Source organism: Oncorhynchus clarkii, unplaced genomic scaffold (assembly GCF_045791955.1).
Source record: "Oncorhynchus clarkii lewisi isolate Uvic-CL-2024 unplaced genomic scaffold, UVic_Ocla_1.0 unplaced_contig_6317_pilon_pilon, whole genome shotgun sequence".
In the NCBI taxonomy this organism is placed as follows: Eukaryota; Metazoa; Chordata; class Actinopteri; order Salmoniformes; family Salmonidae; genus Oncorhynchus; species Oncorhynchus clarkii.
The window spans coordinates 140,001-154,547 of record NW_027257941.1 but is presented as its reverse complement, the minus strand read 5'-3'; the positions used below and the strand labels follow the sequence as shown (position 1 = coordinate 154,547).

General features: G+C 47.1%; 1 protein-coding gene across 3 annotated transcripts in view; it reads left to right on the top strand.

The window, feature by feature from the left end:
• The first annotated feature begins 9,428 nt into the window (after positions 1 to 9,428).
• The window catches only part of LOC139394127 (RNA-binding motif, single-stranded-interacting protein 3-like), a 143,883-nt gene continuing 138,764 nt past the window's right edge, over positions 9,429 to 14,547 (top strand). For 2 of the 3 annotated variants that reach the window (XM_071142161.1, XM_071142159.1), the window contains exon 1: positions 9,429 to 9,652. In XM_071142161.1, the coding sequence (XP_070998262.1) occupies positions 9,578 to 9,652 (75 nt within the window). In that variant the 5' untranslated portion in view covers positions 9,429 to 9,577. The remainder of the gene's footprint in view (positions 9,653 to 14,547) is intronic. The other variant, XM_071142160.1, reaches the window with a different exon arrangement.

The window sequence follows — 14,547 nt, the reverse complement described above, 5'->3', positions numbered from 1 at the left end:
GGCCATAGTGGCAAAATAATTACAATTTAGCAATTTAACACTGGAGTCATAGATGTGCAGAAGATGAGTGTACAAGTAGAGATACTGGGGTTGCAACAATTTCGGCTGATCATTTTAGAAAGAGAGGGTCCAGATTGTCTAGCCCGGCTGATTTGTAGGGGCCCAGATTTTGCAGCTCTTTCAGAACATCGGCAATCTTAATTTGGGTGAAGGAGAAATGGGGGAGGCTTGGGCAAGTTGCTGTGGGGGATGCAGCGCTGTTGTCCGGGGTAGGGGTAGCCAGGTGGAAAGCAAGGCCAGCTGTAGAAAAATGCTTATTGAAATTCTCAAATATCGCGGCTTTATCGGTGGTGACAGTGTTTCCTATCCTCAGGGCAGTGGGCAGCTGAGAGGAGGTGCTCTTATTCTCCATGGACTTTAGTGTCCCAGAACGTTTTGGAGTTTGTGCTACAGGATGCAAATTTCTGTTTGAAAAAGTTAGCCTTTGCTTTCCTAACTGCCTGTGTATAGTGGTGCCTATGGAAGAAGGTACTCTGGTCAGATGAGACTAAAATTGACAAATTTGGCCGTCAAGAAAAACGCTATGCCTGGCGCAAACACAACACCTCTCATCACCCCGAGAACACCATCCACACAGTGAAGCATGGTGGTGGCAGCATCATGCTGTGGGAAAGTTTTCCCATCAGCAGGAACTGGGAAACTGGTCAGATTTTAAGGATTGATGGATGGCGCTAAATACAGGGAAATTCTTGAGGGAAACCTGTTTCCGTCTTCCAGACATTTGAGACTGGGACGGAGGTTCACCTTCCAGCAGGACAATGACAAAAGCATACTGCTAATGCAACACTCGAGTGGTTTAAGGGGAAACATTTAAATGTCTTGGAATGGACGATTCAAAGCCCAGACCTCAATCCATTTGAGAATCTGTGGTAAGACTTGAAGATTGCTGTACACCAGCGGAACCCATCCAATTTGAAGGAGCTGGAGCAGTTTTTCCTTGAAGATTGGGCAAACATCCCCATGGCTAGATGTGCCAAGCTTATAGAGACATACCCCAAGAGACTTGCAGCTGTAATTGCTGCAAAAGGTGGCTCTACAAAGTATTGACTTTGAGGTGGTGTCACGTTCTGACCATAGTTCTTGTGTGTTTTCCTTGTTTTAGTGTTGATCAGGACGTGAGCTGGGTGGGCATTCTATGTTGTATGTCTAGTTTGTCTATTTCTATGTTTGGCCTGATATGGTTCTCAATCAGAGGCAGGTGTTAGTCATTGTCTCTGATTGGGAGCCATATTTAGGAAGCCTGTGTTGTGTTGGGTTTTGTGTGTGGTTATTTCCGTGTCTGTGTTTGTTTCACCACACAGGACTGTTTCGGTTTTCACATTTATTGTTTTGTTTATTAGTAGTGTTTCTCGGTATTCGTCTTTATTAAAGATGTTTAACCACGCTGCGTTTTGGTCCGCCTCTCCTTCCCAGGAAGAAAGCCGCTACAGGTGGCGCATATTTCTGCACGCTCAAGTTTTCTGGTATTTTGTCTAATTTATTGTTTGTTTCACAAGAAAAAATATTTTGCATCTTCATAGTGGCATGTTGTATAAATCAAATGTTACAACCCCCCCCCCCCCACCCCCCCCAAAAAAATCTATTTTAATTCCAGGTTGTAAGGCAACAAAATAGGGAAAATGCCAAGGGGGTGAATACTTCGCAAGCCATTGTATATATATATCCACATATACACACAGTACCTGTCAAAGTTTGGACACAGCGACTAATTCCAGGGTTAATCTTTATTTTTACTATTTTCTACATTGTAGAATAATGTTATTCAGATAATGATTAACATTGTTTCATCTTGCCTTCATAGTCTAACCACCACAACTAGTACATAGCCAGCCACAATACCTGTATTCCTTTCAGCCTGTCAGATACGTTTACCACCACTGTCCGGATGAGGACATCTTCAACAAGGGGGTTTCTAGCTGGTGCCCCGGCTCTGACAGCTCGGCTTCTCCTCAACAGCAGCCAGACAGGCTGTTCATGCATGTGGAATCCTAACAAAAGGTTTGTGTTTCCCTCCTGTCTCTGAAGCAGAGAACACCAACCTCTCCCTCTCTCTCTCTCTCTCCGTCTCCTTTCCTCTCTCTCCCTTCTGTCTCTGAAGCAGAGAACACCAACCTCTCCCTCTCTCTCTCTCTCCTTCTCCTTTCCTCTCTCTCCCTTCTGTCTCTGAAGCAGAGGACACCAACCTCTCCCTCTCTCTCTCTCTCCTTCTCCTTTCCTCTCTCTCCCTTCTGTCTCTGAAGCAGAGAACACCAACCTCTCCCTCTCTCTCTCTCTCCTTCTCCTTTCCTCTCTCTCCCTTCTGTCTCTGAAGCAGAGGACACCAACCTCTCCCTCTCTCTCTCTCCTTCTCCTTTCCCCTCTATTTTCTCCCTCCTGTCTCTGAAGCAGAGGACACCAACCTCTCTCTCTCTCTCTCTCCTTCTCCTTTCCCCTCTATTTTCTCCCTCCTGTCTCTGACGCAGAGGACACCAACCTCTCCCTCTCTCTCTCTCTCCTTCTCCTTTCCTCTCTCTTTTCTCCCTCCTTCTGTGTTCCTTCCTGCTGTTCCTTCCTCAGAAGGTAAAACACATTGCATGGTGCTGATTACACTGCTGTGTTAGACTTACAGGGCCCCCCCCCCCCCTCTCTCTCTCTGGTACCCCGTGTATATAGCCATGTTATTACCTCATATTCCCTGTATATAGCCATGTAATTAGCTCATATTCCCTGTATATAGCCAAGTTATTACCTCATATTCCCTGTACATAGGCAAGTTATTACCTTGTACCCCTGTACATTTATTCCTATTCTTCTCTCTGTGTTATTGGGAAGGACCAGCCAGGGAGCATTTCACTGTTAGTCTACACCTGTTGTTTACTCTCTGTGTTATTGGGAAGGACCCGTCAGGGAGCATTTCACTGTTAGTCTACACCTGTTGTTTACTCTCTGTGTTATTGGGAAGGACCAGTCAGGGAGCATTTCACTGTTAGTCTACACCTGTTGTTTACTCTCTGTGTTATTGGGAAGGACCAGCCAGGGAGCATTTCACTGTTAGTCTACACCTGTTGTTTACTCTCTGTGTTATTGGGAAGGACCAGCCAGGGAGCATTTCACTGTTAGTCTACACCTGTTGTTTACTCTCTGTGTTATTGGGAAGGACCAGCCAGGGAGCATTTCACTGTTAGTCTACACCTGTTGTTTACTCTCTGTGTTATTGGGAAGGACCAGCGAGGGAGCATTTCACTGTTAGTCTACACCTGTTGTTTACTCTCTGTGTTATTGGGAAGGACCCGTCAGGGAGCATTTCACTGTTAGTCTACACCTGTTGTTTACTCTCTGTGTTATTGGGAAGGACCCGTCAGGGAGCATTTCACTGTTAGTCTACACCTGTTGTTTACTCTCTGTGTTATTGGGAAGGACCAGCCAGGGAGCATTTCACTGTTAGTCTACACCTGTTGTTTACTCTCTGTGTTATTGGGAAGGACCAGTCAGGGAGCATTTCACTGTTAGTCTACACCTGTTGTTTACTCTCTGTGTTATTGGGAAGGACCCGTCAGGGAGCATTTCACTGTTAGTCTACACCTGTTGTTTACTCTCTGTGTTATTGGGAAGGACCAGTCAGGGAGCATTTCACTGTTAGTCTACACCTGTTGTTTACTCTCTGTGTTATTGGGAAGGACCCGTCAGGGAGCATTTCACTGTTAGTCTACACCTGTTGTTTACTCTCTGTGTTATTGGGAAGGACCAGCCAGGGAGCATTTCACTGTTAGTCTACACCTGTTGTTTACTCTCTGTGTTATTGGGAAGGACCAGTCAGGGAGCATTTCACTGTTAGTCTACACCTGTTGTTTACTCTCTGTGTTATTGGGAAGGACCCGTCAGGGAGCATTTCACTGTTAGTCTACACCTGTTGTTTACTCTCTGTGTTATTGGGAAGGACCAGCCAGGGAGCATTTCACTGTTAGTCTACACCTGTTGTTTACTCTCTGTGTTATTGGGAAGGACCCGTCAGGGAGCATTTCACTGTTAGTCTACACCTGTTGTTTACTCTCTGTGTTACTGGGAAGGACCACCCAGGGAGCATTTCACTGTTAGTCTACACCTGTTGTTTACTCTCTGTGTTACTGGGAAGGACCAGCCAGGGAGCATTTCACTGTTAGTCTACACCTGTTGTTTACTCTCTGTGTTACTGGGAAGGACCACCCAGGGAGCATTTCACTGTTAGTCTACACCTGTTGTTTACTCTCTGTGTTACTGGAAGGACCAGCCAGGGAGCATTTCACTGTTAGTCTACACCTGTTGTTTACTCTCTGTGTTATTGGGAAGGACCAGTCAGGGAGCATTTCACTGTTAGTCTACACCTGTTGTTTACTCTCTGTGTTATTGGGAAGGACCAGCCAGGGAGCATTTCACTGTTAGTCTACACCTGTTGTTTACTCTCTGTGTTATTGGGAAGGACCAGCCAGGGAGCATTTCACTGTTAGTCTACACCTGTTGTTTACTCTCTGTGTTATTGGGAAGGACCCGTCAGGGATCATTTCACTGTTAGTCTACACCTGTTGTTTACTCTCTGTGTTATTGGGAAGGACCACCCAGGGAGCATTTCACTGTTAGTCTACACCTGTTGTTTACTCTCTGTGTTATTGGGAAGGACCCGTCAGGGAGCATTTCACTGTTAGTCTACACCTGTTGTTTACTCTCTGTGTTATTGGGAAGGACCAGCCAGGGAGCATTTCACTGTTAGTCTACACCTGTTGTTTACTCTCTGTGTTATTGGGAAGGACCAGCCAGGGAGCATTTCACTGTTAGTCTACACCTGTTGTTTACTCTCTGTGTTATTGGGAAGGACCAGCCAGGGAGCATTTCACTGTTAGTCTACACCTGTTGTTTACTCTCTGTGTTATTGGGAAGGACCCGTCAGGGAGCATTTCACTGTTAGTCTACACCTGTTGTTTACTCTCTGTGTTATTGGGAAGGACCAGCCAGGGAGCATTTCACTGTTAGTCTACACCTGTTGTTTACTCTCTGTGTTATTGGGAAGGACCCGTCAGGGAGCATTTCACTGTTAGTCTACACCTGTTGTTTACTCTCTGTGTTATTGGGAAGGACCAGCCAGGGAGCATTTCACTGTTAGTCTACACCTGTTGTTTACTCTCTGTGTTATTGGGAAGGACCCGTCAGGGAGCATTTCACTGTTAGTCTACACCTGTTGTTTACTCTCTGTGTTATTGGGAAGGACCCGTCAGGGAGCATTTCACTGTTAGTCTACACCTGTTGTTTATGAAGCATGTGACAAATACAATTGTGTTTTGATTTTATACCACAGACCTCTGCGTCCTGAGTATGACCCTATTCCCTATGTAGTATCCCTGTGAAGTGTACATGGACCCTGGTCTAAAGTAGTGCACTAAAATAGGGAATAGCGTGCCATTTGGTCCTGGTCTAAAGTAGTGCACTATATAGGGAATAGGGAGTCATTGGGTTCTGGTCTAAAGTAGTGCACCAGATAGGGAATAGGGTGCCATTTGGTCCTGGTCTAAAGTAGTGCACTATATAGGGAGTCATTGGGTTCTGGTCTAAAGTAGTGCACCAGATAGGGAATAGGGTGCCATTTGGTCCTGGTCTAAAGTAGTGCACTATATAGGGAGTCATTGGGTTCTGGTCTAAAGTAGTGCACCAGATAGGGAATAGGGTGCCATTTGGTCCTGGTCTAAAGTAGTGCACTATATAGGGAGCCATTTGGTCCTGGTCTAAAGTAGTGCACTATATAGGGAATAGGGAGTCCTAGGGTCCTGGTCTAAAGCAGTGCACCAGATAGGGAATAGGGAGCCATTTGGTCCTGGTCTAAAGTAGTGCACCAGATAGGGAATAGGCTGTCATTTGGGATGCTGGAACACACTCCAGGATTTCTACAGCTAGTAAACTACCACTTATTATTCAATCATCTTTGTTCCAACACAAAACACAGTTCTCCAGACAGATCTCTGCTCTAATTACAAGCACTTCTGAACATGTTACTTCATACACGAAACATATTGAAATTCTGTAAGATTTAAGAGAACAATTACAGTGAATTGATTTCCTCTGTGATCCAAATGTTACCTTATTCCCTATATAGTGCACTACTTCTGACCTGGGCCCATAGGGAATAGGGTGCCATTTGATCAGGGCCCATAGGGAATAGGGGGCCATTTGATCAGGGCCCATACGGAATAGGGGGCCATTTGATCAGGGCCCATAGGGAATATGTTCTGTCTAATCTTTATGAAGAGTCAGACTCACCTGATTTATCTGTATATGACTGAGATGAATGAGAGAGAGAAGGAGAGAGAGAAGGAGAGAGAGAGAGAAGAAAAAAGAGAGAGAGAGAGAAGGAAAGAGAGAGAGAGAGAGAAAGAGAGAGAGAGAGAGAGAGAGAAGGAAAGAGAGAGAAGGAAAGAGAGAGAGAGAGAGAGAAGGAGAGAGAGAGAAGGAAAGAGAGAGAGAAGGAGAGAGAGAGAGAGAAGGAGAGAGATAGAAGGAAAGAGAGAGAGAGAGAGAAGGAAAGAGAGAGAGAGAGAAGGAGAGAGAGAGAAGGAAAGAGAGAGAAGGAAAAAGAGAGAGAAGGAAAAAGAGAGAGAGAAGGAAAGAGAGAGAGAGAGAGAAGGGGAGAGAGAGAGAGAGAGAGAAGGAAAGAGAGAGAAGGAAAAAGAGAGAGAGAGAGAGAAGGAAGGAAAGAGAGAGAGAGAGAAGGAAAGAGAGAGAAGGAAAAAGAGAGAGAGAGAGAGAGAAGGAAGGAAAGAGAGAGAGAGAGAGAGAGAGAGAGAGAAGGAAAGAGAGAGAAGGAACAAGAGAGAGAGAGAGAGAAGGAAAGAGAGAGAGAGAGAAGGAAAGAGAGAGAGTGAAGAAGAGAGAGAGTGAAGGAAAGAGAGGGGGAGAGATTAATATTGTCTTAGAAAGTGTAAAGAAGCCCATTAGGGGGTTCTGTGTTGAGTCTGTGGACTCTGCTCCTAGCTTGTGTTGCGTTGAGTCTGTGGACTCTACCAGTAGGGGGACTCTGCTCCTAGCTGTGTTGCGTTGAGTCTGTGGACTCTACCAGTAGGGGGACTCTGCTCCTAGCTTGTGTTGCGTTGAGTCTGTGGACTCTACCAGTAGGGGGACTCTGCTCCTAGCTGTGTTGTGTTGAGTCTGTGGACTCTACCAGTAGGGGGACTCTGCTCCTAGCTTGTGTTGCGTTGAGTCTGTGGACTCTACCAGTTGGGGGACTCTGCTCCTAGCTGTGTTGCGTTGAGTCTGTGGACTCTACCAGTAGGGGGACTCTGCTCCTAGCTGTGTTGCGTTGAGTCTGTGGACTCTACCAGTTGGGGGACTCTGCTCCTAGCTGTGTTGCGTTGAGTCTGTGGACTCTACCAGTAGGGGGACTCTGCTCCTAGCTGTGTTGCGTTGAGTCTGTGGACTCTACCAGTAGGGGGACTCTGCTCCTAGCTGTGTTGCGTTGAGTCTGTGGACTCTACCAGTAGGGGGACTCTGCTCCTAGCTGTGTTGAGTTGAGTCTGTGGACTCTACCAGTAGGGGGACTCTGCTCCTAGCTGTGTTGCGTTGAGTCTGTGGACTCTACCAGTAGGGGGACTCTGCTCCTAGCTTGTGTTGCGTTGAGTCTGTGGACTCTACCAGTAGGGGGACTCTGCTCCTAGCTGTGTTGCGTTGAGTCTGTGGACTCTACCAGTAGGGGGACTCTGCTCCTAGCCTGGGAGCAAACTGGGAGCTGCAGCCTTCCTGAGGGGAGAGAGAGAGGTCTTTCTGAGGGGAGAGAGAGAGGTCTTCCTGAGGGGGAGAGAGAGAGGTCTTCCTGAGGGGAGAGAGAGAGGTCTTTCTGAGGGGTGAGAGAGAGGTCTTTCTGAGGGGAGAGAGAGAGGTCTTCTTGAGGGGGAGAGAGAGAGGTCTTTCTGAGGGGTGAGAGAGAGGTCTTCCTGAGGGGAGAGAGAGAGAGGTCTTTCTGAGGGGGGAGAGAGAGGTCTTTCTGAGGGGTGAGAGAGAGGTCTTTCTGAGGGGTGAGAGAGAGGTCTTCCTGAGGGGAGAGAGAGACGTCTTTCTGAGGGGAGAGAGAGAGGTCTTCCTGAGGGGAGAGAGAGACGTCCCTCTTACTGGCTTGTAAAGAGGAAGGGAGGAAAGGAGGAGGAGCATAGCTCTGTCAGAGCCGAGCCCTCAACGCTTCAGCACAGTGTGGAGCAGACAGCAGCAGCCACACACACACATCGCTCTCAGTATCTGCTCGTAGATTCACACACACACATCGCTCTCGGTAACTGCTCGTAGATACACATCACTCTCAGTAACTGCTCGTAGTTATACACACATGCGGGGAAACAAGACATCTGGGAAACAAGACATCTGGGAAGCGCTGTGAGAGAGAGAGAACAGAGGGGAAGAGGAGCTGCAGAGCGGAAGGGATTGTCATCTTTGTCTGTGTGGATATCTCTGGATCTCTGGGTTTCCTTTCCCCCCACGCCTTCACCGGAGTTTCTAGTGGATTCCTTCTCTGATCCTGCTCACGTTATTTCACTGGACGTGACAGACGGCGTTTCAGTTTCTGTTCCAGTCCACCCTCCTCTCCCTCTATCTCTCTCTCTCTCTCTCTCTCCCAGCCCAGCTACGACGTCTGTCTGTATCGCCGCTGTGTCTCTGTCTGTCCTCCGGGAGCCAAGTGTCTGGCCAGGACAACAGCAAGACTCCAGTCGGATCTGACACTGTACACGCATCGTGAAAGCGAGAGAGACAGAGGAGAGAACAAAAGTGAAGTCAGGGCATGAGAGAGAAAGCGAAAGAGAGAGACAGCTTTTTAGAGTAGTTCAAGCTACTCTAAACACCTTCCTTCCCTCGCTCCTCTCCTCCTCTTCTCCCTCCTTCCGTCCCTCGCTACTCTCCTCCTCTTCTCCTTCCCTCCTTCCCTCACTCCTCTCCTCCTCTTCTCCTTCCCTTACTCCTCTCCTCCTCTTCTCCCTTCTCCCTTGCTCCTCTCCTCCTCTTCTCCCTCCTTCCCTCGCTCCTCTCCTCCTATTCTCCTTCCCTCCTTCCCTCGCTCCTCTCCTCCTCTTCTCCTTCCCTCGCTCCTGTCCTCCTCTTCTCCTTCCCTCGCTCCTCTCCTCCTCTTCTCCCTCCTTCCCTTGCTCCTCTCCTCCTCCTCTCCTTCCCTCCTTCCCTCGCTCCTCTCCTCCTCTTCTCCCTCCTTCCTTCCCTCGCTCCTCTCCTCTTCTCCCTCCTTCCTTCCTTCCCTCACTCCTCTCCTCTTCTTTTCTCCTCCCCCCAGCTAGGAGAGGGTGAATCTGGGACTCCCATTGAGCAGACAGACAGAAGAACAGCTAGAGGTCCCATCCATCACTCTCTGTCTGTCTGTCCCTGTCTCTCTCTCTCACGTCTCTCTGTTTTGAGAAGAGGATCTTGCCTCCCCCCAGACCCAGGGATAGGAACCAGGGGTCCAGGCCAAGAGGGAGTCACTGTGTTACTGGAACCCAGCCAGAGAGACTCTGTCTCCTGCTACGGCCAGAAGGATTCCTGCTACATGGGTAAACACTTGGAACAGCAACAGATGTACCCCCAATACATCTACTATTACCCCCACTACCTCCAGACTAAGGTAAGATGGTTCAGGGTGTCTCCTCTATCTAAGGAAGGATGGTTCAGGGTGTCTCCTCTAAGGAAGGATGTTTCAGGGGGTCTCTTCTATCTAAGGAAGGATGGTTCAGGGTGTCTCTATCTAAGGAAGGATGGTTCAGGGGGTCTCTTCTATCTAAGGAAGGATGGTTCAGGGTGTCTCCTCTATCTAAGGAAGGATGGTTCAGGGTGTCTCCTCTATCTAAGGAAGGATGGTTCAGGATGTCTCCTCTATCTAAGGAAGGAGGATTCAGGGTGTCTCCTCTATCTAAGGAAGGATGGTTCAGGATGTCTCCTCTATCTAAGGAAGGATGGTTCAGGGTCTCTATCTAAGGAAGGATGGTTCAGGGGGTCTCCTCTGTTTTTCCCCCAATACATCTACTATTACCAGATTAAGGTCAGGATGGTTCAGGGTCTCTCTATCTAAGGAAGGATGGTTCAGGGTCTCTCCTCTGTCTTACCCCCAATACATCTACTATTACCAGATTAAGGTCAGTATGGTTCAGGGTCTCTCTACTTAAGGAAGGATGGTTCAGGGTCTCTCCTCTGTCTTACCCCCACGCTAGTCCTTCTAACGTTACCTCTAGACTAAGGTAGGGTGTCCCATCTCTGTCTTAGCCCAGACCACCCTGATTTTCTCCAGGCTTAGGTATGGTAGCGAGTCGATCCTCTGTCTTAGCCCAGACCACCCTGACCTTCTCCAGGCTTAGGTGTGGTACCGAGTCGATCCTCTGTCTTAGCCCAGACCACCCTGATCTTCTACAGGCTTAGTTATGGTACCGAGTCGATCCTCTGTCATAGCCCAGACCACCCTGATCTTCTACAGGCTTAGTTATGGTACCGAGTCGATCCTCTGTCATAGCCCAGACCACCCTGATCTTCTACAGGCTTAGTTATGGTACCGAGTCGATCCTCTGTCTTTGCCCAGACCACCCTGATCTTCTACAGGCTTAGTTATGGTACCGAGTCGATCCTCTGTCTTAGCCCAGACCACCCTAATCTTCTCCAGGCTTAGGTATGGTACCGAGTCGATCCTCTGTCTTTGCCCAGACCACCCTGATCTTCTACAGGCTTAGTTATGGTACCGAGTCGATCCTCTGTCTTAGCCCAGACCACCCTAATCTTCTCCAGGCTTAGGTATGGTACCGAGTCTATCCTCTGTCTTAGCCCAGACCACCCTGACCTTCTCCAGGCTTAGGTATGGTACCGAGTCGATCCTCTGTCATAGCCCAGACTACCCTAATCTTCTCCAGGCTGTGTATCTCTGCTGTTTTACCATATACTAGTCTATATTGATGTGGGGGAAAAAATCGATAGTTACAATTGAAGTCAGAAGTTTGCATACACCTTAGCCAAATACATTTAAACTCAGTTTTTCACAATTCCTGACATTTAATACTAGTAAAAAATACCCTGACTAAGGTCAGTTAGGATCACCACTTTATTTTAAGAATGTGAAATGTCAGAATAATAGTAGAGAGAATGATTTATTTCAGCTTTTATTTCTTTCATCACATTCCCAGTGGGTCAGAAGTTTACATACACTCAATTTGTGTTTGGTAGTATTGCTTTTAAATGGTTTAACTTGCGTCAAACATTTCAGGTAGCCTTCCACAAGCTTCCCACAATAAGTTGGGTGAATTTTTGCCCCTTACTCCTGACAGAGCTTGTGTAACTGAGTCAGGTTTGTAGGCCTCCTTGCTCACACACGCCTTTTCAGTTCTGCCCACAAATTTTCTATAGGATTGAGGTCAGGGCTTTGTGATGGCCACTCCAAAACGTTGACTTTGTTGTCCTTAAGCCATTTTGCCACAACTTTGGAAGTATGCTTGGGGTCGTTGTCCATTTGGAAGACCCATTTGAGACCAAGCTTTAACTTCCTGACTGATGTCTTGAGATGTTGCTTCAATATATCCACATAATTTTCCTTCCTTATGAAGCCATCTATTTTGTGAAGTGCACCAGTCCCTCCTGCAGCTAAGCACCCCCACAACATGATGCTGCCACCCACGTGCTTCACGGTTGGGATGGTGTTCTTCGGCTTGCAAGCATCCCCCTTTGTCCTCCAAACATAATGATGGTAATTATGGCCAAACAGTTCTATTTTTGTTTCATCAGACCAGAGGAAATTTCTCCAAAAAGTAAGATATTCTTCCCCATGTGCAGTTGCAAACTGTAGTCTGGCTTTTTTATGGCGGTTTTGGAGCAGTGGCTTCTTCCTTGCTGAGCGGCCTTTCAGGTGATGTCAATATAGGATTCATTTTACTGTGGATATAGATACTTTTGTACCTGTTTCCTCCAGCATCTTCACAAGGTCCTTTGCTGTTGTTCTGGAATTGATTTGCACTTTTCGCACCAAAGTATGTTATTTAGGGAGTCATTGGGTTCTGGTCTGTAGTAGTGCACTAGATAGGGAATAGGGTTCTGGTCTATAGTAGTGCACTATATAGGGAATAGGGAGTCATTGTGTTCTGGTCTATAGTAGTGTACTATATAGGGAATAGGGTGCCATAGGGTCCTGGTCTATAGTAGTGCACTATATAGGGAATAGGGTTCTGGTCTATAGTAGTGCACTATATAGGGAATAGGGTTCTGGTCTATAGTAGTGCACTAGATAGGGAATAGGGTTCCATAGGGTTATGGTCTATAGTAGTGTACTAGATAGGGCATAGGGAGTCATTTGGGACTTATTCCAGGTCTTTGGTCCCTTCAACAGCAGAGAGGTGTCTGTCAGGGATGTGTTTTGTCCCCACTCCTGTACACCTCGTTCATTAACAGTTGTACTAGTTTCCATCCTGACAGAAACCTTGTTCATTAACAGTTGTACTAGTTTCCATCCTGACAGAAACCTCGTTTAGTTTCTCTGATGACGCTGCCTTGATCACCCTGTTGCATAATGATGAGGAACACTGTGGCCCGGTCCTAAATGACTCGGTGGAGCGGTGTGACCAATCACATTTTGTATATTAACTGTTTGTGTTGTTTTGTTGGTTTGGCAAGGCCACTGTCAGCCAGAGAAACATGCTGAGAAGGATTATCACCACAGCAAGCAAGGGAACTTTGAGTCAAACAGACAGGCCTGGATGAGATCTTTAATGGTCAGGACCCTCCCCAAGGTACTAGGAGTCAAACAGACAGGCCTGGATGAGATCTTTAATGGTCAGGGCCCTCCCCAAGGTACTAGGAGTCAGACAGACAGGCCTGGATGAGATCTTTAATGGTCAGGACCCTCCACAAGGTACTAGGAGTCAAACAGACAGGCCTGGATGAGATCTTTAATGGTCAGGCCCCTCCCCAAGGTACTAGGAGTCAGACAGACAGGCCTGGATGAGATCTTTAATGGTCAGGACCCTCCACAAGGTACTAGGAGTCAAACAGACAGGCCTGGATGAGATCTTTAATGGTCAGGCCCCTCCCCAAGGTACTAGGAGTCAGACAGACAGGCCTGGATGAGATCTTTAATGGTCAGGACCCTCCACAAGGTACTAGGAGTCAGACAGACAGGCCTGGATGTTATGTTATGTGTGTTATGTGTTATAGGGAATAGTGTTGTAGGGAATAGTGGGGAATAGTGTTGTAGGGAATAGTGTTGTAGGGAAAAGTGGGGAATAGTGTTGTAGGGAATAGTGTTGTAGGGAATAGTGTTGTAGGGAATAGTGGGGAATAGTGTTGTAGGGAATAGTGTTGTAGGAAATAGTGTTGTGGGGAATAGTGTTGTAGGTAATAGTGTTGTAGGGAATAGTGTTGTAGGGAATAGTGTTGTAGGGAATAGTGTTGTAGGGAAAAGTGTTGTGGGGAATAGTGGGGAATAGTGTTGTGGGGAATAGTGTTGTAGGGAATAGTGTTGTAGGTAATAGTGTTGTAGGGAATAGTGTTGTAGGGAAAAGTGTTGTGGGGAATAGTGGGGAATAGTTTTGTGGGGAATAGTGTTGTAGGGAATAGTGTTGTGGGGAATAGTGCTGTAGGGAATAGTGTTGTGGGGAATAGTGTTGTGGGGAATAGTGTTGTAGGGAATAGTGTTGTGGGGAATAGTGGGGAATAGTGTTGTAGGGAAAAGTGTTGTAGGGGATAGTGTTGTAGGGAATAGTGTTGTGGGGAATAGTGGGGAATAGTGTTGTGGGGAATAGTGTTGTAGGGAATAGTGTTGTGGGGAATAGTGGGGAATAGTGTTGTAGAGAAAAGTGTTGTGAGGAATAGTGGGGAATAGTGTTGTGGGGAATAGTGTTGTAGGGAATAGTGTTGTAGGGAATAGTGTTGTAAGGAATAGTGGGGAATAGTGTTGTGGGGAATAGTGTTGTAGGGAATAGTGTTGTGGGGAATAGTGTTGTGGGGAATAGTGTTGTAGGGAATAGTGTTGTAGGGAATTCGTGTTGTGGGGAATAGTGGGGAATAGTGTTGTAGGGAATAGTGTTGTGGGGAATAGTGTTGTGGGGAATAGTGTTGTGGGGAATAGTCTTGTGGGGAATAGTGGGGAATAGTGTTGTGGGGAATAGTGGGGAATAGTGTTGTAGGGAATAGCGGGGAATAGTGTTGTGGGGAATAGTGTTGTAGGGAATAGTGTTGTGGGGAATAGTGTTGTAGGGAATAGTGTTGTAGGGAATAGTGTTGTGGGGAAGAGTGGGGAATAGTGTTTGGAATAGTGTGGAATAGTGTTGTGGGGAATAGTGTTGTAGGGAATAGTGTTGTAGGGAAAAGTGTTGTGGGGAATAGTGTTGTGGGGAATAGTATTGTGGGGAATAGTGTTGTGGGGAATAGTGTTGTGGGGAATAGTATTGTGGGGAATAGTGTTGTGGGGAATAGTGTTGTGGGGAATAGTGTTGTGGGGAATAGTGTTGTAGGGAATAGTGGGGAATAGTGTTGTGGGGAGTAGTGTTGTGG